At 39.8% G+C, this 26,477-nt stretch overlaps 1 protein-coding gene across 2 annotated transcripts in view; it reads left to right on the plus strand.

Annotated features, from left to right (window-relative positions):
• Positions 1-1,050: 1,050 nt before the first annotated feature.
• Positions 1,051-26,477, plus strand: part of txk (TXK tyrosine kinase) — a 48,135-nt gene continuing 22,708 nt past the window's right edge. The window contains exons 1-5 of one of the 2 annotated variants that reach the window (XM_072252753.1): positions 1,052-1,145; positions 20,596-20,749; positions 21,162-21,213; positions 21,328-21,424; positions 22,663-22,868. In XM_072252753.1, the coding sequence (XP_072108854.1) occupies positions 20,734-20,749; positions 21,162-21,213; positions 21,328-21,424; positions 22,663-22,868 (371 nt within the window). In that variant the 5' untranslated portion in view covers positions 1,052-1,145; positions 20,596-20,733. Of the gene's footprint in view, positions 1,146-20,595; positions 20,750-21,161; positions 21,214-21,327; positions 21,425-22,662; positions 22,869-26,477 lie in introns of both variants that reach the window. The other variant, XM_072252751.1, reaches the window with a different exon arrangement.

The following is a 26,477-nucleotide window of genomic DNA, read 5'->3' on the forward strand; positions in this document are numbered from 1 at the left end:
AAAGGGGCTGAGGAGGGGAAAGTAGGATCAGCCATGATTGAATGGCAGAGCAGACTCGATGGGCCAAATGGCCTAATTCTGCTCCTATGTCCTATAGTCTTATGGTTTAGAGGGATATTGGTCAAATGCAGACAAACGGAACAAATTTAGGTGGCATCTTGGTTGAAATGGACTAGTTGGGCCAAAGGCCCTGTTTCCATGTTGTATGACTCAATACTGCACAACATGAAGCAGCCAATATGTACGCAGCTGAAAAGCCTTCCATTAATGGTATTCGACTTAGCCTTTTTTGATGTTCTTTACCTGCCAGAGGCTTTTCAGGAATCACTATGTTGTAGAGTATGGAAACAGGCTCTTTTGACTCATCATGAGTCTGTTGACATTCTGGCTTGATCCTAATGTTCACCCAGCATCAATATAACTACTTGCCGATTCACCCCCAGTTCTTAAAATGTTGCCTTTTAAATCCAAATACTCAATTCATAATCATTAAAAAATGTTACCTGTGTTCCCTGAGCACAGATGTTGTTTGTGAAGCAAAGGTTTATCTCCATCCCTGTCTCCCTTAAGAGAATCTACTTGAACTGCGGCAGCCCCTTGCTGGAAGTGCTCTCCCAATGCTGCTGGGTTTTGAGTTCCAGTATTCTGATCAGCAGCACTGAAGAGAGAGTGATTTATTTCCAAGTAGAATGGTGCTTGACTTGGTGGAGAACCTGCAGGTGGAGATGTTCCCAAGCACTTCCTGCTCTTCTCTGGTTGAAGTCAGGGGTTTGCGAGATGCTTCAAAAAGGGGGTATTTAGAACAGAGTTTTCACAACACTGATTATAACTTTCACTTGAATTAAAGTACATCAAAGTGTGCTTAAACAGTTCTTATTTAATTGTAACTTAATGTAGAGTTTAATTTAACATGCTCTATCTTATGTGATATGAATCATAATGCATTATAAATGAAACCTGTTAAATCAATTCTTTATGTCACATCCTGGGTGTACCACATTGAAACCTTTATCAGCTAGAAACTCAAAGGCTGTGCGTGATTCAAGCAGTACTTTGAGGATGACAAGAATTCAAAAGCTTAAACAGTCACCTTTCAAGGGGATGTTTAAATTGCAGTAAAGGCAACAAAATGATTCTTTCCACATGTGAGTAACCTACATATTGCAGACGTTTTATGAATGCACAGAATAAAGTGGAAATGTTTGGAAAGGGAATAAATAAACGTTTTTGAATCAGTCAATTTTTGGAGGTAATCCTACTATTTCTATAAATGATAAATTGTATTTGGCAAAATGTTTTTAAACATAGCTATAATACACGCTATAAGTTCTGTGTTCGATAACGTTTATTGTCAGAGCATATCTTGAAAAAGAAGTTATAGATAACATTTCAGCAAAAAAATTAAAATACGTGCATTATTACAAAAATGAATTTGTATTACAACAATTGAACGTATGTACTGTGGTTAGTTCCACTGTTTAAGTTCCACCGTTTAAGTTCCACCCTAGTGAAAAAATAAGTGACATTTCATCAAGGGAAATTAGTTAGCCTTTTACTTTAATTATTTTGAGAGGATAAACGGTGAATTTCAGCTGCAAAAGTCCAATTGTGAAAATCATTATTCTGCATACCTTATCCCTAATGCTTTGGATTTACATTTTTTTTTATTAAAGCAAAGCTGGAATAATAAGATCTATTTATGTTAGGAAATGAATGTAAATACCAAATTTAAAGTTTGCAAAACTAAATTAAATGGTACCGACTTAAACGGTTACAAAGGACTAGAAAATTGCATATGTCACTCCACTCTTTAAGAAGGGTGAGAGGAAATTATAGGCCAGCAAGCTTGACTTCAGTGGTTGGGAAGATGTTGGAGTACATTATTAAGGATGAGGTTTTGAGTTACTTGGAGGCTCATAATAATGCAGGCCAAAGACAGCATGGTTTCATTTAAAGGGAAATATTGCCTGTCAAATCTGTTGGAAATAACAGACAGGATAAAGAAAGGAGAGTTAGCGGACATTGTTTACTTGGATTTTCAGAAGGCCTTTCACAAGGTGCCACACATGAGGCTGCTTAATAAGAGCCCATGGTATTACAGGAAAGATTCTAGCATGGATAGAAAATTAGTTGACTGACAGGATGCAAAGAATGGGAATAAAGAGGGCCTATTCTGGTTGGCTGTGGGTGAGTAGTGGTGTTCTGCAGGGTCCAATATTGGGACCGCTTCTTTTCACTTTATACGTCAACAATTTGCATGATGAAAGTGATGGCTTTGTGGCCAAGTTTTCAGACGATACAAAGATAGGTGGAAGCGCAGGTAGTGTTGAGGAAACAGGGAGTCTGCAGAAGGACATGGACAGACTGGGAGAAGCAGTAAAGAAGTAGCAGATGGAATATATTGTAGGGAAGAGTCCGGTCACGCACATTGGTAGGAAGAATAAAGGCGTAAACTATTTTCTAAACAGGGAAAAAGTTCATAAACCAGGGACACAAAGGGACCTGGGAGTCCTTGTGCGGGATTCCATAAAGTTTAACTTGCAGGTTAAGTCGCTGGTAAAGAGGGCAAATGCAAGATTGTATTCAGTTGGAGAGCACTAGAATATAAAAGCAAGGATGTGATGCTGAGGCATTATAAAGCATTGGTTAGACCACATTTGGAGTATTCTGAGCAGTTTTGGGTCACTTATCTAAGGAAGGATGTGCTGGCATCAGACAGAGTCCAAAGCAGGTTCACGAGAATTATTCCGGGAATGAAAGGATTAATGTATGAGGAGTATTTGATAGCTCTGGGCTTCGACTCACGGGAGTTTAGAAGAAGAGTGCGGGGGGTGGGGGGAGCTCATTGAAATCTATTAAATATTGGAAAGCCTAAACAAAGTGGATGTGGAGAGGATGTTTCATATAGTGGGTGAATCTAGGACCAGAGGGCACAGCCTCAGAATAGAGAGATAAGAAGGAATGTCTTGAACCAGAGGGTGATGAATCTGTGGTATTTATTGCCACGGATGGCTGCGGAGGCCAAGTCATTGAGTGTATTTAAAGTGGAGGTTGATAGGTTCTTGGCTCATCAGGGAGAAGGCAGAAGAATAGAGGTTAAGAGGGATAATAAATCAGCCATGAAGGGCAGAGCAGACTCAATGGGCCGAGTGGCCTAATTCTGCTCCGATGTATTCTGATCTTATAGTCTTATTTCAACTCTGGTACATCTTTTGTCTGAATTTCATTCAAAATTATACATCTTGCACATTCTTTTACTAACATTAATGAGAAGTTGTGTCAGACTTGATTACCATGTAGATTGCAGTAGTTAAGGAAGCTGAAATCCTTTTACCTGTACAAAGGGATTATAAGGATGGATAATAAACATTAGTTTAAATAAATACACAAGATTAAAACCTTCACTAATGCCTTCATCTAATTGGGTTACGTGTACTGTAACAGGCCAAACTATTGCTTTATGATTAATCTAATTTCCTTGTTTTTGTACTTTATAGCACCATGTGCAAATCTAACTTAATACTAGTTAACTACTGTATAAAAGTATATGCATGCACATCCTATCCCTCTCTCATTGTACCTGCGCCTTCTCAAACATTGTATGAAAAACAAGCAAGACAAAATCTGCAAATGCGGGAAATCTGAGTAACACACACAAAATGCTGGAGGAACTCAGCAGGTCAGGCAGCATCTATGGAAAAAAGTACAGTTGACGTTTTGGGCCAAAACCCTTCTGTCCTGCCAAAGGGTTTTGGCCTGAAACGTCAACTGTACTTTTTTCCATAGATGCTGCCTGGCCTGTTGAGTTCTTCCAGCATTTTGTGTGTGTTGCTCAAACATTGTATCTTCTTCGGTTGTCCATTGAAATCCGATGACGACATCCATTCCTTTAATGACGAGATCTTTCATGACTATACAGTTCTATCCTGGACCCACAAGCTCTATTGCAGGTGGGACATGTATATGTAGTAGTGGTGGCAACCATGGCTGCATTTCTCCTGGCTCCTTCTGCTGTTTTCTGGCTGTTCTTTCCACCTCCAGAATACGAACCCCGTCCCTACACAGCTGTCTCCAAGTGGTACGGTCAGTAGCAACCTCCTCCAGGTCCTCGAGTCTGATCTTGCCCTTCCTTAAAGCATTCTTCATCTGATCCTTACAGCGCTTCTTCGGCCCTCCAGCTGAGCGTTGACCATAATGTAGCTGGCCGTATAACACTCTGCGTGGTAGCTGACATGGGGACATCCTTATTACGTGCCCCAGACACTGCAGCTGGCACTGGGTGATCGTGTATGACTTACTTTACACATCACCTCTTCACACTTCCGAAAACAATAAGTAATTTTGCATCAAATGTCATCCACTATGTACCTGCCATTTCACTGGCATATTTTTGTCCTCCTGAAATGGTCTTCATATTTTGAAGTTTTGTGAAATACATAAGCTTTGAAATTATCACTAATCTACCAACAGCCAGAAAACAGAATATATTGGAAATATGTAGGATGGCAGATAGCATCTGTGAAAAGGGGTAGGGACTTAATGTTCAGACAGATGATCTCTCAACAGAAGCAGAAAAAGGTAGGGTTAAAGTTGGAGATTGTATTTTAGTCTGTAGCAGATGGGAGGAAGGGAAATGATAGCTAACTGATTCCCTGCTGTTTCACAGCAAGCTGAAGTGGGATGAGGATTGAGTAGGTTTCAAGATGGGTGAGGGGATCATATGCTGAAAGAGAAAGACATCACAGTGATGGCCTTGGTTCGTAAATTTTAGAAATTGCAGAGGATGGTTTGTTGAATGTTGTGGTTAGTGGCCACAGATCAGGACAAGGGAATGCTATCCTGGTTTGAGGGAGAAAAGATGTGGGCGAAGAGCAGAAGCGTGGATAATGGAGTGAGTGGTCAAGGATCCATTTATCTGAAGTCCAGAGAAATCCTACGCGAAGGGAGAAGAATTCAGGGCTGAAGCACTTTATTGTCACTTTGCAGACCATACAATCTTGTTTACAGCTTATTTCCATGGACCCTTATGACAGAAATCTCCTCTTACACTTTACCTGCAGTTTTACAAGCTTCCATTGTCTCATTTTTAGTTCCAATGCAGGGTCTCTGATACATCAACTATTTTTCTCTTCTCACATTGAGTACAGTATTTTCAGGTTTTGTTTAGGATTTTCAGCTGTTGCTTTGTTTTTTGACTTTCTCAAAGGCAAATTAATATATAAAAAAGCTCTAATGATTCTTCACGCTATCCATGTGGATTCTGTCTTTATAATCCTAAGTGCACCATTTCTTTCTGGTGCTGGAACATTATCAAACAATAATGCCATTTCACTTTTTTTTTCCTATGCTATATTTCCTGAATACATTGTAACTATCATATTTTGTGTCCATTCCTCTCCTTGTTAGAATCAGATATTTTTATTGACTATCAATTATAATCCCAAGCATTTAATTGTATCTGCAGCTCTTTACCACAGTTCGTGCATTTATCCAGAAGTCATCCAAACCTCTCTGTTTGCCTTGTGTTTCCCTCTGGTTTGATCTCTGCTGTTTCTGAACTACAGTTTAATATAAAGCTTGTAAATCTGCCATTAGTACTTTACAATTTTCCTTTTCTTTCTTTTACACTTTTCAATAATACCCCAAAACAACATGAAGTAAGTTGGACTAATTTTGATTGTCTGATACAACTGTGAAGAAATGTTCCATTTCTTCCTAATTGGCTGGAATGTTACTGTGCTTCCTGTCCCCGATGAATTCTATGGGTTGAAGAATATGGATAAGGTGTTGCATATGAAACCCCGAACAACTTCACATGTCTCTGCCTTATGTTAGTTCACCCGCTGTTAAAGTCCCTGTGTGGTTTTCTTGCTGACTGCTCTTAATGTTCCACACTCTGGAAAAAGAAGTGCATCCAGACTTCAGCTACTAATTCCCCCATCTGTATATGAACCTTTCTCTTCCGTAAATTTCTTTTTAAAATCTATCCCTTTAGCTAACATTTAGTCACCCCTCCTCAGATCTATATTTCAGCTCAGTACCAAGTGCTGTTTGAAATTGCTCCTGGAAAATGCGTTGAAATGCAAAAGGTTTAGTTAAGCATAAGAAGTCACTGAAAGTATCTCTTGCTTCAGCTCCTGGTTGCTGTCAGCACATACTGCCAACAATGTGCTCCTGTGAATATCAGGTATGGACAGAATTAGACTCAATACAATATCTCTAGAGAATCAAAGCTTACATTATCCAGACTGACAAGGCTCACGCATGAGTAATGGTTACATTAGTAATATACCCAAGGGAAGAATGCTTATTTTAAACTTGCATTTTTGGAACTGGAAAGAAGGAAGTAGAGGAAAGTGACAGACAAAGAAATAGCTGAAAAAATTAAACAGAAGCTGCAAATAAGAGGTGGAATATTTTCAAAATAAAATAGGTTTGTCTGTGTCTATAGAGGAAGAAACTATACATATTCTGAAATTACTTTCTTTTGGGTAGTTAACCTACGAACAAGCTCCCATATTTAAATTAAACTGAAATGGGAAAAATTTTGATTCCAAAATATTTAAAAAATCATAGAAAAGCCATAAAAGGAGAACAGAGTGAAACATACATTTGCAGAACAGTCTGGTAAATTATAAGTTAAGGCCCAGAGTCATACGCTTAAGCGGTGAGTTTCTAATCTCAAGAGTTGGCCAATGGGAGGAGTTGCCAAATGATGATAAACCACTTCCACAGGAAATAACAGTCAGACAGCGTGATAAGATGAATTTCTCTGTGCACCTGCTGCCGTGCAGAAAATGAAAACACTTTAAAGTTGGTACTGGGGCCCTGGGAGAGGCAGAAACTTCTGTGTTCTTTATCCTGCACCTGTGCGTTGCCTTTCCCCTCTGCATGGCCAAGTTCTCTGCACCTCACAGAGGGGTGATTTTGTGTTTCTTTACTTAAAACTCAAGCTACTGATGGCATATTATTAATATTAATAGTCACATTTATAGCAGCTGAGAGCAGGAAAGGAATAGAATGAAAGAGCAAGAGTAGACTATTTGAAAAGGGTAAAAGTTAATTTAATAAAGCACTGAAAGTCCTTCTGAAAGCTGAAGAATTTTTAAGATAATAGTCCACTTAAGCTTTAAAAAACATTTAGAATTCCCAATAATTGCTGTCTTTGCTTATGTTTCTGCTTATAATGATGACACAGTATTGGGACCAAAGGATCTCATTTCCAGTCTGATTTGGATTGTTGTACTGCATTTGAGAATGACACTCCCACTGGCTTACACTTCTCAAGTTTACAGGACTAACAAAAAAATCAGCTCTGAATGTTTCTGACGCTAATGGCCCTGATTAAACTACTTTAACAATATGAAAAGGGGAATTTAATGAAGAAGAAAAGCATAATTACAGGTCATCGAGTGACCAAAGAGTCAGTAATGAAATAGCTAATGTAGCAGGTCTCCTTGTCCAGGTCTGATCTGATGCCAAGTACCTTGCAATAATGTTGATGTTCTCCAGGGCCACTGAGGCCACTGTATGTCTTATGACTGTCATCAGAGTTCATGATGGAGGAGTCTGGCACACTGTCTGTTATTATAAGAATATAACAAGTAAAAGCCAATTGATGGTATCTATTTCTTTCAACGAGATGATAATGATCACTTACTTGTACATCAGTGCCACATTCCTGCTTTAACCCCATGATTCTGTCAGTATCTAAAAATCTACTGATATCTATTTACAATACTCAGTAACTGAGCAACCACAGTCCTCGTGGTGAAGTTACATCTGAATGATGTAACTTCTTCTCATCTCCATCTTGAATGGCCAGGCCTTCATTTTGAGATTGTGAACGATGGTTCTGGACAGTCAAGCTAAGGGAAAATTTCTGTAGGAAAGGCTGCACATGGAGTAGTGGTTAGTGTCACGCTTTACAGTATGTTCTCCCTGTGACCACACTGGTTTCCTCTGGGTGCTTCTAGATGCCTGAGGTAATTTTTTTATTCAGAGAATCGTGAGTGTGTGGAATGCTCTGTCAGGGTGGTGGTAAAGATAGATGCATTAGGGGCATTTAAAAAAAAATCACATGGATTATAAAAAAATGGAGGTCTACGTAGGACAGAAGGGTTAGCTAGATCTTAGAGTAGGTTAAAAGGTCAGCACAACATTATGGGCCGAAGGGCATGTATTTGCTGTAGTGTTCTTCGTTCTAAGTTCTGTATTCTATCAGCAAGACCAAGAAATTGATTGTGGGCTTCAAGGATGGGGAGTTTAGAGAACACACACCAGACCTTCTAAAGGGCTCAGCAGTGGATAAGGCGAGCAGACTACGGTTCCTTGGCCCAACATATTGATGGAATCATGAAGAAGGCGCACCGCTGACTGTACTTCATTAGGAGTCTGAGGGAATTTGGTGTGACACCAAAGACTCTTGCAGATCTCAGTGGTTGCATCTCCACCTGGTATGGAGACTTCATTGCACAGGATCAAAGGAGGCTGCACACCGAGGTTGTAGACTTGGGTTCCTTGACAGTCACAACCTGCCCTGCCATAAAGGACATCTTCAAATGACGATGAATCAGGAAGGCAGCATCCATTGTTAAGGATCCTCACTGTCCGGGACATGCCCTCTTTTCATTGTTACCATCATTGAGGAGGTACAGGAGTCTGAAGATGCATACTCAAAATTTTAGGAACAGCTTTATCTCCTCTGCCATCAGATTTCTAAACTGTCCATGAATCCATGAGTGCTGCCTTACTATTACTCTTCTGCATTATTTGTTTATTTTTATGTTTTATTGTAATTTATAGTCATTTTCTAGGTCTTACACTGTACTGCTGGCCCAGAACAAACAAATTTCATGGACATATATCGGTGAGAATAAATCTGATTTTGAGCCTTGCTTGCTATGTTCTGATTTTACTAAGTGAATAAATAAAACTGGTCAAACTGACGGCTAATTTTAGATTAGTTTCATAATAAGCTTACTGGAACTTCTTCCAAAGAAACATTTATTGGAAGGAATTCTTGAAGTTTCGAGACAATATTACATTTAATCAAGGAGAAATAATCATAAGTAATGTTTTCATTTAACTACATTAACAAAGTTTTCCATCAAAGGATCTATCAAAATTATGTAACTGCCAGCCCTTTGGGAAGTTTCTCTGATTCTTTCTGCTCACTTTATGAACCAGTGGAACATTAAGAGCACAAAACTACAGCTCCGACTAATTATGCTAAATTTAGCAATCCATGTCCTGACTGGTAGTGCTGAGGTATCATATTATTCTGAATAACATCTTTACAGTTTTGTCTCTTAAAACATAACATCCATTTTACAGAATACCTCGTTAAAAACTAGCATAACCATTCATAAAGCTGTTAAAACTAAGTTTACAAGCTACAATACAACACATTCAAGAACGGATAAGAAGCCTTGACTGGTGTATTGATTTTTGATAATACGTAAAATATATTTTTAAAAAACTGGAATCCAGTGTCATATACCTCTTAGGGACAATACCATTTATTAGATTAGACTGGAGAATAAGGGAAAAAAATCAAGCTGAAATTTGTAGTGACACAGCAGCAAAACCAGCTGTGACATTGCTTCACAGTTCCAGAGACCTGGGTTGAATCCTGACCTTGGGTACTGACCGTGTGAAGCCTGCACATTCTCCCCATAACAGCATAGATTTCTCCAGGCAGTCTAGGTCTGACCCCATCCCAAAGTTGTCCAGTCTACTGGAATAATTGGCCACAGTAAATAGCCTCATGTGTGTGTTAGTAAGTGGTAAAATGTGTGGAGAGCTGATGGAATGAAAATTGGGATTAGTGTAGGATGGTGTATATTGATGTTTAGCATGGACTTGGTTGGCCAAAAGCCTATTTAGAATTGGAAGTGGAATTGGTTTATCCATGTCACATTTACTGAGGTAGAGTGAAAAGCTTGTCTTGCATTCTGTTTATACAGATCAATTTAGTACAAGTTAAAACAATAATAGAATGCAGAATAAAATGCAACATCTCTGGAGAAAGTAAACTCCGGGCAGATGATAAGGTGCAGGATCATAATGAGGTAAACTCAGACATCAAGAGTCCATCTTATTGCACCAGGGAACTACTTAGTCATCAGATAAGAGCACGGCAGAAGCTGTCCTTGACCTGGTACATGCTTTCAGGCTTTTGTATCTTCAGCCATGGGACAGAATTTTTGTGCTCTATGACTATGACTCTAACTCAGTAACTTGTTCATTCTCAGGAACTTTTGTTGGAGTATGATGTAATAGAAGTGTATGCATTTTAAAAGAGAGATGGGCATTCATTAGCAAATTCTGGTAAAAAAAAACATCTTGTTACATTTCTGTACAAGCAGTTCCCTTGGGATCAAGGATTACTTACTCACACTCTAATGCTGTGTATTTAATATTCAATAACATTTGATTAAATTGTAAGATTAAGCAGTATTTGTTTACATAAATCATTACGGGTTATACGTACAAAGTATGTGAATAGCATATGTCATTATGCCACCACATCATAAGTGCGTGCCTCACAAAAAGTTAAAACATGTTTATCCCCATTCCCATGTTCTTCCTTCAATTAGTTTTGGAGTTAAAAAGGATAGCAGTGTCAATATGGAAGTATTGAATGAACCTAAGATAACTACCTACCTGTTGAAGCATAGCAAGATGTTCAAGTTTTTAAAAAAGCACTGTGAGACATTCAAGTTTTAAAAAAATAGTGCAACAAATGCTTCTTTGGGAGGAGACAGAGATGATCCAGTTTTTTAAAAAAGGCAGGAAATGGATGAAATTCACAGGTTCATAAACAGAGAGTACCAGGTGATAATAATCATAAATAAAAACATTTACTTCTTAGCATTGCTTAGCAGATATGTCTGGCTACATGGAAAAGACAGACGTATTCAGTTGCACAAAAGATAACTGGCTAATGTACACTGAGTGAGTTAAGCAGCATTTTAAAGCAAACGGAATAGCCAATGAGAAATGAGTGCCAGTTTTGTTGGGTGTAATAGGTGGAAGGGCACACAATTTGATTTGATGTTTAAATGTTCCAACCAAACCAGCTGAAATGAGCTTTGCCCGTACTGTGAAAATAATGCAGGAACATTTAGAACAAAACCATTGTTGATTGCAGAATGCTTTAGGTTTCATAAGCAGTACCAAAAGCAGGGGAGTCCATTTCAGTGTAGATGGCTGAAGCTGTCAGTTCAGTAGTGGGCTAAATGACGCACTGAGATATCATTTAGTCTGTGGAATCTTACAAGAAAGAATTCAAAAATGGCTCCTAACTGGAGCACAACTTACATTTAAAAGAGAAGCTAAAATCATTGTATTAATGGAAAGAGCAGCCAGAGATGAAAGTGATCATGAATAAAATTACAATGTCTAAATTGAAATTTGCCTGGCCAAGCAAATTGTGTTACTGGTGTGACAATGATTGGCTGAGACAACTACAACTGGACTGGAGATCCATCTACCATTTTCATGCCAAAATCCCTGCAATAGAATCAACTAAAAGCAAATTAAGAATGGTACTGAATGATGCCACGACAGTGTTCAAGGATGACATTGGAAAGCTCAAATATATCAAGAGTATAATAATGGTAAGTGAAAACGTCACACCCAAGTTTTACAAAGCCCATCCAGTTCATTATACCATCAGGATAAAGTGACCACTGAGTGAGATTGCATGGAAGCTAAAGGAATTCCTTCGAAAGCTGAGTGGAGCTCATGGACAACACCAGTGATCACAGTAACCAAGAAGGATGAGTTTGCCAGCCTCTGTGGTGATTTTAAGGTTACCACCAACCCAGTACTGAAAGTTGATCAATACCCTCTGTCCAGAATAGAGGATATTTTTGTAAACCTTTCTGCAGGAGACACTTCAGCCAAGTAGACTTAGCTGAGACCAACTTACAGATGGAAATGGAAGAAGAGTCCAAAGTATTTCTCACCCCATAAGCACTTACAAAGGGCTTTATTACTATAACAGGTTTATTTTTGGAGCAGCAACCGCACCTGCACTCTGGCAGAAAGCCATGGACCAAGTGCTACAAGACTGCCCAGGCACGCAGAGTTACCTGGAGACATCATTGTTACCAGTAAGGAAGGGAAGAAACACCTCCAAAATCTCAAGACTCTTTTAAAAAGATTAAAAGACTGTGGTCCCAGAGCACAACATGTCAAATGTGAATTCTTAAACCAAGCATCACTCACTGTGGTCACATCATTGATGTACAAGAATTGCACAACAGTGCTGAGAAAATTCCAGCAGTGGTGGATGCCACAGGGCCAAAGAACACTTGCTGTACTTTTTAGGATTTATCAATTACAATAACAATTTCCTGCCAAACCTGTTACTGTGCTCCACCCCTTGAACTCATTACTACAGATCAGGAAGAATTGGCAATGGACAAATAAGTGCTTTCCAAAAGGTAAAGGAATTCGCAATGTCAGACATTGCACTCACTCATTGTGATCTAGATCATCCAGTGAAGCTTTGTCTACGGCACTTTGCCTTACCGTATAGGTGCAGTCATGTCTCATGCTATGAGTGATGGAAGGGAATATCATGCTCCCTTACCACCTCACAGAAAAATTATGCAGAGATTGACACACAGTCCTTGAGTCCAGTTTGGGGTGTAAAACGTTTCAACTTGTATGTGAGAGAGTTCACCCTCCTTACTGATCATCAACCCCTGGTGTTCGATTTCAATCCACAGAAGGGTGTCCCACTAACAGCAGTAGCACGAATGCAGAGATGGGCCCTGTTTCCTGGAGGACAAGGTCGAATTCAAAGGGAGAACAAACCATGGAAATGCTAATGAATTGTCCTGTTTGCCCTTGGAAAAGGAAATAACTAAAACATTTACAAAAGAGGACACTCATCTTGGCACACTCTCCCTAATGCAAATTGAATGTCTCACTATTACAGCAGAGATGATTCAAAGAGAAACCAGAATCAGCCCCACACATGTCTCAGGTCTACATGGCCACACAAAATGGCTGGAATGTGCTGCAGAAATCCCAGCTCCCCCACTTTTACCAGTGCCAGAATAAACTTGCTCTTGACAGAGGTTGCCTTATGAGCAATTACACCATCCAAAGTGTTGGAGGAGCTACATAGTTTTTAATATTTTGGTAATATTTGAGTATTATTGTAAATATATGGTTTGATTCAGCATTCTTTGTTGTTTAAATAATTCATTTCAGGTTATATGTAAACATATGTGCGTGGCATGCATCATCACACCACCACGTCATACATGTGCACCTTGCTAATAGTAAAACTAGGAATGTTCACGAGTTTTTCTCCGCACTGTTTTCCTTTCATTTAGTTTTTATGTTTTGGAGTTACAAGACATAATACTACATGCTGGTTATCTAGGTATGGTCAAAATGAAAATGTTGGCTTGAAGCATTGTCTGAAGTCCTGGGATAGATCACCAGAGCAAACAGCTTGCCAGGCACGGTTCGGGATGCCAATACATCCAGAAGCTTCCAAGAGCAACACCTCTCCATCTCTGAGAATGGCCTGCATTACCCTGGCAGAGAATTCATGTGAATTTTACTGAACATGGGCACAAATTTTCTGGTAGTAGTGGATGCAGCTACAAACTGACCAGAAGTGTTCCCAAAAGTCTCTACTAAAGCCTCACAGACTGCTCATGTGTTGAGAAGCCTCTTCTCAAGGACTGGTGTTCCTGAACACTTTGTCGGTGACAATGGACCACAGTTTGATGTGGAACAGTTTCAGTCATTCCTCTAAATGACATTAGATTCGCACTGAAGCACTCAGCTACAAACGGCTTGGCGGAAAGGTTTGTTCAGAGTCTAAAGAATGCACTGTGAGCGATGTCAGCAAAATATACTACACTGACACTGAATAAGAAGCTTGCCAACTTCCTCCTTGTATACTATAATGCAGCACAGTGCACAACCAACAACCCACCAGCTGTACTGCTCCAGGGTCAGCCCTTGCATTCACATTTGGATCTGCTCAAACGTAATCTCAGAAGGAGTTTGCAGGACAAACAGAGATTGAGCACTCCTCAAACAAGATGGTTCATGTTTCACTCACTCCTGGACAAGCACTCCTGGTGAGGGACCACAGAGATGATCAAAAGTAGATACTCGAAAAGTTTAAGGACAGAACTGGACCACTCTCCGACACAGTGGAGACAGTGTCTGATGTCATCTGGAGATGACACATTGATCAGATGAGGAGAGCAGAATCAATTGTTAGAGAAGAAATGTGTTCTGAGCCGTCAGAACCACTTCCTGCAGTTCCAGAGTCAATTCCTATTGTACAACCACCACAGAGGAGGTCCCTGAAGCACCTTCAATAACTCCAAAAGACTGAGGTTTGGTAAAATACTGAAAGGCTTTTATTTGCTGTACAATACGGCCTCCACGGTGAGCGTCTGCCCCCAGACTGAGGGGGAGGGGCAAGGCGAAACACCTTTATACAGGACTCTGTGGGAGGAGCCACAGAGGCAGTCAGCAGAGGGACGTGTCCAGACAGTTAACCCAGTTACAACATATATATATGGTTTACCACAGTCCCAGAACCTGAGATTATTTCATAGCCACAAGTCTCTATTGCAAAGCAGAGTGACCGTAACCCCCACCCACAGGATCAGGAAACACATTATCCATAAGATTAAATCTTTAGGCCTGAAAGGGACAATTTAAAATGTGCTGTGCAGTAGAGTTCATATAGCTGTGGTATTATATGATATACTGTGTGTGTATCAAATTTAATAAAACCTGAGAGATTGACTCTTTCTAAAGGTAACCTCAAAATGTGATGATAGTTCAATATAAATTTTAAATTCAGCCTGTAGATGAGATAACCAGAGTTCCTTACATGTCCTTAATGATATTCCTTCACATAATGGAATAATTTTGTTTTTAGTTTTGTGAATTAATGTACATGATTGAAATGACAATGTTATTAACAAAGCTTAGGACATTCATTGAACTCTTTTAATAAGTGTTAAAAGCTGGCAGTGAGAGAACTACATCATTCAGTAATAAATATCATATTTTCAAGTAATTTTATGATTAAAAGTTTTATTTTTATTTTCATCTTTTATTATTTTTATATGGGGAAGTTAAAGCAAGGAAACATTTTAAAGTTAGAAACTGAAGAGTCTGTGGTGTTAATATGAAGGCCAGTTCAGGATTCAGCAAAGTTTTATAGATTAGCATTTTTATTTGTGCTTTATATTTGTAAATCAAATAACATGAACAATTTTGTCTTCGTTATAATGCAAGTGAATGTTTATTTTGGAAAGTGCCCTTCATGTTACAATGGTGGGTTACTGAGTCACACCAGGAGAGATGGAGAATTCAGTTACGTGTAAAGAGTGTGAAGGGAGAGAATAATTTCTGTACTGCTGGCTGCTCCATAAACCCTTTGATCCACTGATTTGTTTATTCAAAAGGAAATGTACCATCCACGTTTGATCTAGTTGATATATGACTCATGTGACTAACTGTTGACTATCACCTCAGTTTGCATGACAATTATGAATGAACAATAAAGACTGACGTAACTAATTACGAATCCTCATTAGAATGCTTATGATCAGCCTGTAATATTGTCTATTATCTGCAGACATAATTTTTTTTGAGGTGTGCATTTCCCCATTGGTGTGCAGGAGGGACAAACATGTCTCCTGCTTCCAACACAGTAACATCTGGCATATGCTGCAGGTGAATGGGCCAGCAAGCGAAGTGACTGTCTGATCAATGCCATCTGCCTGGTTATTGACAGGAAGTTGAGATAAGGAGCCTTCTCGGTGCTGCTAGTACTTCCTTTATTTGCAAAGTTTCTCCAAAATCACTGCCCAATCCATCAAAAGCATCGCACACTTGAAAGTAATTTCTAACAGTGTGAAATTTATCACATCCTGTATATGTTCTCACAGCATAGACATTCTGAAACTATTTGTAAGCCTTGTTTATGGTGAATATTCACTCTTTGCTTAAAATAGCAGATATTCTAAAACTTACCATTTTCTAATCTAAGAGATTTTAACTGATTTTACTGTGAAATGGGAAATTTTATTTTACTTCTGTCTCTCCCCCTACCACTTCTGTTCACTTCATTGCTTTCAGAAATATTCACAAAATATTATTTTTGTTCCCATCTTCTCTCTCCAGCTCTTTTCTGTTTTTCCAACACTACATGCTCAGGGAAAAATTTTCACACAATGAGTAAAAGGTCAATTCCAGGTAATAGGAAATTGCTTCTGTTTTTATAGATGTCCTTCATTCAATTTTGTCAGCAAGTTGGAAAAAGCAGAAATTTCACTCATGGTAATCATACCTCCACAGTATTGTAATGAGTGGCATCAAAGCCTGATAAAAAGAACAATGAAAATAAGTGGAGAGAGGGAAAAAAGTTTGTCCTGCAACTCATAGGAAGGAACATATTTACAGTACACACGGCAGACATTTATATTTAATATTATGTTGGGAGCTCAATCAATTCTCAATGTGTGTGTTAGTTAGTCTTTTGTAGCCTGTAGTTGATGTCTGGAATAAGGTGCCAGAAGCATGTGGAGGAGGCAGGAATATCAACAACTTTTAAGAGGCATCAAGACAGATACTTGAATGAGCAAGACATAGAGGGATATGGTATTAACTGAGATAAGTAGGTTTAGAATGGATAGACATGATGGTCAGTATAGACATGATGGGCCGAAAATCCTTTTTCTATTAGGCGCAAATCTATGACTCTATTCCGTTTGCTTTATTATTGTGATCATCACTACTAGATCATAAGCTATAGGAGCAGAATTAGGCCATTTAGCCCATTGAGTCTGCTCCGCCATTTCATTATGACTGATCTATTTTCCCTCTCAGCTCCAATTTCCTGCCTTCTCCCCTATATTCCTTCATGCCCTGACTAATAAAACAATCTATCAAACTCTTCCTTAAATATACCCAATGACTTGGCCTCCACAACCACCTGTGGCAATAAATTACACAGATTCACTACTCTCCGCCTAAAGAAATTCCTTCTCACCTCTGTTCTAAAATGAAGCCCCTCTATTCTGAGGCTGTGTCCTTTGGTCTTAGAGACTCTCTCACGATACGGAACATATCCTCCATATCCACTCTATAGAGGGCTTTCAACATTCAGTAGCTTTCTATGAGGTCACGCCTCATTCTTCTGAATTCCAGTGAGTACAGGCCCAAAACCATCAAACGTTCCTTTTTGTGAACCTCCTTTGAACCCCCTCCAATGTCAGCACATCCTTTCTTAAACAAGAAGCCCAAAACTGCTCACGCTACTCTAAGTGATGTCTCACCGTTATTAAATTATCCAGTTAATTAAAGACAAGTTATAATCAAGGGTGACTGATTATTTAAACATGCTGTCAGATTGTTATTTTAGTTCATCAGAATCTGTCATTAAGGGTTACTTAACTACTGCCTCTGCACTCTAAAACTGTAACCCTCTGTTGGAAATGTATTGTGAGCTTGGTTGTATTGTTTATTGGGTGAACTTTATGATAATATTTTGGTTTCTTTTAAAAAAGCTCATGTTCATTCTATATATATATATATTCCCTATATATACACACACACTGTAATGCATGAACCTCAGGGAGTTAGGATAAGATACATGCCAGCTTTTCAATGCACTTTGGGGAAACTGCAAAATATGATTTTGATGAAGTTGCAGTTCTTCATGTATATTGCAGGTACTTATAATATAGGGTAATAATATATAGGATAAGAAATGATATAACAAAGATAGGCTGTGTCTGAATTGATGGTTCCAGTCTGAGGATTGCTGAACAAAATAAGTGAAAAGAAAAATGGAGATTCCTAAAAAAAAAATTTTGTAAGTTTTCTTTAGAACTGCTTAAGTAAATTTCACTCCATCATTTATAAGGTAGACAAGGAAAAGAATAACTGCAGGAAAGGAAGGGCTAGAAGTAAAGGAATTGTAGGAAAGCATTTTCATCTTCTGAGTTTGAAATGAATATCAAACTGTTCCATCTATCACTGAACGTTCAATTGTGAGCCAGGGAAAGGAAATGATTTTGACAAACATCGAAATGTTGAAAGTAGGGGATGATAGAAGATACTTAACCTATGGTGTAATTGAGAATGCCTGAAATAAAATAAATTTAGCTGTGGATAAAAGTGTGTGTATGTTGTTACGGTGTGAAAGTAATGTTTGTCGATCAGTTATATTTTATGTCTGAAAATTAGATGGGTGGTTGAAAATCAAAAACGCTAAAGTATGCAGGAAATCTAAATTCTGTAAATGCTCAACACGTCAGGTTGCATCCTTGGGAAGGAAGAATTAACATTTCAGGCCAATGTTCATTTAAACAAATATTGACACTGTTTCTCTTCCCACACATGTTATCTCATTTGTTGAATATTTCCAGCATTTTCTGTTAGATGGTTAGTTCATATGTATTGGCATGTGGTCTGTTTGCATCTCTGTAGAGGTTAAAGGTTCTACCCCAAATCTTCATTTGAAATGTCAGTTAGAAAGCTGATATAAATGTATAAAACTGTAGCAAGGCTAAAATTTGACTGATATTCATGAGGCGGCACAGTAGTGCAGTGGTTAGCGCAATGGTTTACAGTACCAGTGAACCGGGTTGATTTCCTTTCACTCCCCGTAAAGAGCTTGTACGTTCTCCCTATGTCTTTCCTCTGTGTGCTCTGGTTTCCTCCCACAGTCCAAAAACGCACTGGCTGGTAGGTTAATTGGTCATTGTAAACTGTACAGTGACTAGGCTGGAGTTAAGTCGGGGGTTGTTGGGTGGTGCGGGCCAAGGGGCCTACTCCTTGGTGTGTCTCAATAAATAAATACATATACAAATAAATAAATAAATAAAATGGTATCTGTGTGACAATAATCCCGACACGGAGAAGACTTGGATACAGAATGATGGTGAAATATAATCATTCTTGTAGCTTAAACTCAGTTACCAGATAGGATCAGCTGCTAACTTGTTCAGTACATCGCTGAAAATTTACCTGGGACAAAAGCAGATGGATCATTTTGAAGGTTTACGAACCAGGAACGCATGCTCATGAGTGATCAGATGTAAGCATGGGAGAGTTAGTTGACTAGGAATAGAGCTAAAATTAGAGGCCAGTTTAATATCAGAATCAGACTCACGTTTATTATCACTGACAGATGATGTGAATTTTGTTGTTTTGCAGCAGCAGTACAATAAATTAGAAAAATAAATGTTACAAGTAAAAGGAATAAGGAATAGTGTTCATATCATTTGTTTATATGCTATTCACATTGTTCGAAGGAAGTTAGTACTCAATTCTTCCGTAAACTAATTGTATTATTTCATTCAGAGGAAATATACTGACTTATAAGTAAATCTGAAAATCAAAATTTCTTGCTTATGCTAAATGATATAAACTTCTTGCGGCTGAAATGTTGATGCTCCGGTCAACCAGTACAAGAGTAAAATTCAGTGATGGGATCGTTTCGCCTTCAGCATGAAAATGCCAAGGAGTTCGGCTTCCCACACAAGCATGTAGTACTGAAGTTATTAGATGAGCTCAGGGAGAAATTTCTTATCTGTGACCCTGTTGCAAATCCCCAGAGCTGCACTTGGAGAAGCTGCTCTTCGATCTGCTTCTGAACATATGAGGTGCAGGGAGAGTGAGTCCATTCACTTGAATGGAAAGGAATGGCTGCCAGACTCCAGAGGAAGAATATCATATATATTTGTTTTGATCAATTTTTGAATGTGTTTTGAAATATTTAATAGTGTTTTGACATTTATTTTAAATTTTTAATCGTTAAGATAGTTTGGCTTTTGCCTCGGTCTGGGGGTGTAGTTTTACAAGCTGTCAAAGTATTTCACAATTATATTGTGGGTAGGACTTGCTTTAGCTGGCCACCACAACTGCCTCTGTTCTTGCCTCACCTAATGTGTTGGCATTTGTTGTGTAAAGCTTTGGCATTGCTTGGAGACTCACTGATGAAAATCAGAGTAGGTTCTGGCCACAATAATGGATCCCTGAGGTACTGTAAGTCTATGCCTACCATCTTTGTCAGTGGAGAGTGTGGATGTTTGAAACTAGGACTTGAGCAGGGTGCTCTCTCCCATAAAATTGCTTCAGCTCTGATCTGGTGGGGATGACATGAATGGGAGATCTAATGGCACTTGCTGGAGGTGGATGGAAGTCACTGTAAAAAGTTTCCATACCCGGGAAATTGCACCGGCAATGTTCTGTAACTTGAAGTGGATTTGCCAGAGTGCAATATTTCTCAAATTTCCCAGCAAGTTCATTAGCATACATTCAAACAGAAAATCTCCAATTGATCAGCATTAATTGATCATAATTTAGTCAACTAATGCCTATTGCGTAACTATATGGACCCCAAAAAGCCAGAATTTAAGTAGAAAGTTTACGCATGTAATTCCTGCAGCTGAACGCAGAGGCAAATGAGAGCGTACTGGTGCTAGCTATGGCGTTTAGCAACCAAATCCAGATCAACTAATATAATTTTAACTCAATAAAGCTGTATTTAAAGTAATTGTAACATTCATTGTGAAACAGACGCGAGTGAGGCTTCAGCAGACTGTCGGTCACTGCACCCGCAGATCATTGACAATTTGGACTAATGTGATCACAAGTGCCCGTTCACCCAAGATTACAAGGCACAATGTGACAAACGGATCCATTCCATTCTGGGACATGGATGATATTGTGGGTGGGTATTTTTCTGGGTATATTGATTTGGTGAATAGAGTTTAAAATCAACATGATCTCAGATAATTCGGTGCAAAATAATGTGGGAATAATTTATTTAATGCTTCAATCTTTTATTCTATTTATTTTCATAACGTCGTCAGAGGTTACAATTTCATTACTTTAAAACCTGAATTTAATGAAGGCAGCTCAATTCTTGGGCTGAGGGATGTGGAGTGTTAAGTATATATTAACCAAGTTCATGGTTAAATTCCAAAATAAAACACCCCAAATAATTGCATTTGTGTATGTTTAATACGTCCTCCACTCCATTTTAAGATAGCTTTAATTTCAGATTTCTGTTACTTGCTGCAGTTTTGCTTTTGTCTCCCCAGTTAATGTAGAGTTGTTGCTGAAATTTCCTGTTTTCACAGACCATACCATCCAATCTGTGTTTTGCTGCTGCTGCTGTTCTGTTCAAAAGCGGTAAGCTGCGCTTTTTTACCTTCCAGCTGAAGGCATCTTTCTATGCTTTTTATTGATCATCTATGGCCTGCAGTGATATAATTAATGTCACCTTTTATTTCTATTGAATTTTAGTGCAGTCACAACTCAGATGAGCTTGGAGGACAATGATCTCATGGATGAATATCCCCTGAATGATCGCCAGCCATCGTATCCTTCAAACGTTTACCGAGTAGGTGAAACATGTTTTCATGACATATGCCACACGTTATGTGAGTCTATACGTACATTGAGAGAAAATTTTTCACAATGTCATGGAGAGGAAGTTTTCAATTCACGTTGATCATCTCATTAAAGATTTTTTTTTGCACTGATAAAGAACAAGGAACAACTTTACTTGAGGTGACAGTTCGGAAAATTTTTTAGGAAAGTGGCAACCATGAATGTTGCTGGAGGGTCCTGATCACTGGGAGAACCCACACTGTGAAAGGATGTTGCAGTGTTACCGATAATGGCATTACTAATATTAACATTAAAATGTATCATGGGGTGCTGTAAATTAATTTTAAATACTTTAGCTACATCCATTTATCATTTATTTATTTCCATTAAATATAACTTAGAATTTAAGGATAAGCACTTAACCTTCATATAACATTTGAGCTAACTAGCCTGTCAAAAATGTGGTTTTCATCAGATATAGTTGACTCCACATACTTGGTGGGGGAAATAACTTCACTTGCACAGCTAACAAAGCAAAGGTTTTCTTTGAATATTATGGGTTTGTTGGTGAAACACTTCATTTAATTTTAGAGATTACGCTTAACTAATTGCAACACTGGTGCAGATCAGAATGTATTTTGCACAGAACCTCAGCAGGTACTGAGATTAAAAACATTATGAGAATTGTCTTCTGACACAGGCACAGAGTCATCATTGTTTTTTTAATAAATATATTAGAAGGCAGAATAACATTCTCATGCTAATTCTATATTCAAATAGCACCTGGGAAATACAATGATATTATGGGAATATTTTAATGAAGTGTTTACAAAAGCCTCTTAAGATTACAAAGGCCTCTTAAAACAGTTGGCTATGATTTTTTTTTATATACGCTGTGTAGTGCTGGCAAAATATTAGATGCTATTTACCTAAAAATAGTGGGGAATTTTTCAGGACTATGTCACTCCTCCACAATAACTTTGTCAAAAGATTTCAGTCATCTGAGGTTCTCTTTGTTCTACAACCATAGCTCCCAACTTCTTGTAGATAAAGTTAGACCAACTGATCCATGCCAACGAAGGTGCCCATCCAATCTATTCCCATTTGCCAGTGCTTGGCCCATAACCTTCGAAACGTTTCCTATCCGTGTATCTGTCACTATTTTGATGGTATATATTTTGCACTGATTGGCAGTATTTTAGTAGGGTGAATTTTACTTATAATTTTATGATCCGTGTCACTGCTCAGGTGAACAGGACAGTAGGGGTCCCATCAAGAAGGAAGCCACCGCCACCTCCCCCTGCTGATGATGAGGATGGCGGGGAGACCACTGTGATCGCTCTCTATGACTTCTGTGCCCAGGAGCCCACTGATCTGAGTGTCAGGAGGTACGAAGAATACATTATACTTCAGAAACATGACCCTCATTGGTGGAAGGCAAGAGACAAGAATGGGTAAGAATTAATTATTTTTTGCACATTTGATAACATACAAAAATATATTTTTTGAGTTACATTGGAGACCTCAATTGGACTTGGCAAGGTTGCTTCTCTAGCGAACATAAATCACAGCTGTAGGACAGCATGTGAGGCTGCAGTCCAGTGAGATACATTGTTCATGTCTATGTGAAACTGAATGCCTTTGCCATTAAAACTTTGCTCTCGTTAAAATCTTAAATAAGGGAGTAAACTATTCACCCTGAAAGTTATTATCACCTATGCTTCATTCAAGAATGATAATAATTCCCTAGGTAATTTCTAAGGTTTGGCACAGCTTTGTGGGCCGAAAGGCCTGCATTGTGCTGTAGGTTTTCTATGCTTCTATGTTTCTTTAATTATTGAATTTGCCCTGAGGTCCTTTAGTGTTTCCCTGGTCTATTCTCAGAAGTAAAATGTTAAACTGCTCACACATCCATCACGGACAGTTCCCCTATTTACTTCTCCTGTCCTCACATGTATATATAAGAGTAGCAGAGAACTTGGGACAAACTGACATTTACTTTTACAATTGCTTCCGCCTTGTCCAGAGAGAATCCATTCATCTCTAAATTTCACTACAGAACACCAGATCTATTACAAACACCTAAAGACCTCTATGATTGAAATATCATCATCATTATCATCCTGTAGATTTCTGATCATGCCGATTTGAATTATATGGCAGACAAGTTTTATCAACATTGTTTCATGAACAGCAGCAACTTAAGTAGTCATGTGATTTATTTTTATGGGATTATTATGTAAGACTGGGAAGCAGAGATATCTTCTATGCTTCTTCAAACATCATTAAGATATCATTATCATCCAGGTGAATTGGTATAGCATATTTTAGCTTAAATTCTTACCTGAAGGTGTATCCTGTTAGACTTCTCGAGATGATCTTAAAACGATCCAGGTCTAACGCCTGCAGGCCAAAATGGAGGAAAGGGAAAAGGGACACAAACAACTCACTTCATACAACACACATCAAAGTTGCTGGTGAATGCAGCAGGCCAGGCAGCATCTGTAGGAAGAGGTGCAGTCGACGTTTCAGGCCGAGACCCTTCGTCAGGACTAACTGAAGGAAGAGTGAGTAAGGGATTTGAAAGTTGGAGGGGGAGGGGGAGATCCAAAATGATAGGAGAAGACAGGAGGGGGAGGGATAGAGCCAAGAGCTGGACAGGTGATAGGCAAAAGGGGATACGAGAGGATCATGGGACAGGAGGTCTGGGAAGAAAGACGGGGGGGGGAACCCAGAGGATGGGCAAGAGGTATATTCAGAGGGACAGAGGGAGAAAAAGGAGAATGAGAGAAAGAATGTGTGCATAAAAATAAGTAACAGATGGGGTACGAGGGGGAGGTGGGGCCTAGCGGAAGTTAGAGAAGTCGATGTTCATGCCATCAGGTTGGAGGCTACCCAGAGGGAATATAAGGTGTTGTTCCTACAACCTGAGTGTGGCTTCATCTTTACAGTAGAGGAGGCCGTGGATAGACATGTCAGAATGGGAATGGGATGTCGAATTAAAATGTGTGGCCACTGGGAGATCCTGCTTTCTCTGGCGGACAGAGTGTAGATGTTCAGCAAAGCGGTCTCCCAGTCTGCGTTGGGTCTCGCCAATATATAAAAGGCCACATTGGGAGCACCGGACGCAGTATATCACCCCAGTCGACTCACAGGTGAAGTGTTGCCTCCCCTGGAAGGACTGTTTGGGGCCCTGAATGGTGGTAAGGGAGGAAGTGTAAGGGCATGTGTAGCACTTGTTCTGCTGACACAGATAAGTGCCAGGAGAGAGATCAGTGGGGAGGGATGGGGGGGGACGAATGGACAAGGGAGTTGTGTAGGGAGCGATCCCTGCGGAATGCAGAGAGAGGTGGGGAGGGAAAGATGTGCTTAGTGGTGGGATCCCGTTGGAGGTGGCGGAAGTTACGGAGAATAATATGTTGGACCCGGAGGCTGGTGGGGTGGTAGGTGAGGACCAGGGGAACCCTATTCCTAGTGGGGCGGCGGGAGGATGGAGTGAGAGCAGATGTACGTGAAATGGGGGAGATGCGTTTAAGAGCAGAGTTGATAGTGGAGGAAGGGAAGCCCCTTTCTTTAAAAAAGGAAGACATCTCCCTCGTCCTAGAATGAAAAGCCTCATCCTGAGAGCAGATGCAGCGGAGACGGAGGAATTGCAAGAAGGGGATATTTTCCATCCTCCCGCCACCCCACTAGGATCCATCCTCCCGCCACCCCACTAGGAATAGGGTTCCCCTGGTCCTCACCTACCACCCCACCAGCCTCCGGGTCCAACATATTATTCTCCGTAACTTCCGCCACCTCCAACGGGATCCCACCACTAAGCACATCTTTCCCTCCCCCCCCCTCTGCATTCCGCAGGGATCGCTCCCTACACAACTCCCTTGTCCATTCGTCCGCCCCATCCCTCCCCACTGATCTCCCTCCTGGCACTTATCCGTGTAAGCGGAACAAGTGCTACACATGCCCTTACACTTCCTCCCTTACCACCATTCAGAGCCCCAAACAGTCCTTCCAGGTGAGGCAACACTTCACCTGTGAGTCGACTGGGGTGATATACTGCGTCCGGTGCTCCCGATGTGGCCTTTTATATATTGGCGAGACCCGACGCAGACTGGGAGACCGCTTTGCTGAACATCTATGTTCTGTCCGCCAGAGAAAGCAGGATCTCCCAGTGGCCACACATTTTAATTCCGCATCCCATTCCCATTCTGACATGTCTATCCACGGCCTCCTCTACTGTAAAGATGAAGCCACACTCAGGTTGGAGGAACAACACCTTATATTCCCTCTGGGTAGCCTCCAACCTGATGGCATGAACATCGACTTCTCTAACTTCCGCTAGGCCCCACCTCCCCCTCGTACCCCATCTGTTACTTATTTTTATGTACACATTCTTTCTCTCACTCTCCTTTTTCACCCTCTGTCCCTCTGACTATACCTCTTGCCCATCCTCTGGGTCCCCCCGCCTTGTCTTTCTTCCCGGACCTCCTGTCCCATGATCCTCTCGTATCCCCTTTTGCCAATCTCCTGTCCAGCTCTTGGCTCTATCCCTCCCCCTCCTGTCTTCTCCTATCATTTTGGATCTCCCCCTCCCCCTCCAACTTTCAAATCCCTTACTCACTCTTCCTTCAGTTAGTCCTGACGAAGGGTCTCGGCCTGAAACGTCGACTGCACCTCTTCCTACAGATGCTGCCTGGTCTGCTGCATTCACCAGCAACTTTGATGTGTGTTGCTTGAATTTCCAGCATCTGCAGAATTCCTGTTGTTTGCGTTTAAACTCACTTCATGGTATGTTTCAATGTACACCTGACAAATAAAGCATTAAAAAACATTTTTGAAGTGTATACTTTAACATTTTAAGAAGGAACATTTTCTCTCTGAGGGAAATAAATATTTAAAACAATCTATGATTTAAATATTTAATAATTTCTATCACTTCATATAGCTTTCAGCTTAAATAAACTGGCTCCTTGGCTTCACCATCCAGGTAACATGGCACTGATATGGTATTGTGTCCTCAACCTGCCCTCACTTGTGAAGGGATCTTATTACCTTCTCCCCCA

The sequence above is a fragment of the Mobula birostris genome, chromosome 3 (assembly GCF_030028105.1).
Source record: "Mobula birostris isolate sMobBir1 chromosome 3, sMobBir1.hap1, whole genome shotgun sequence".
NCBI lineage: Eukaryota > Metazoa > Chordata > Chondrichthyes > Myliobatiformes > Myliobatidae > Mobula > Mobula birostris.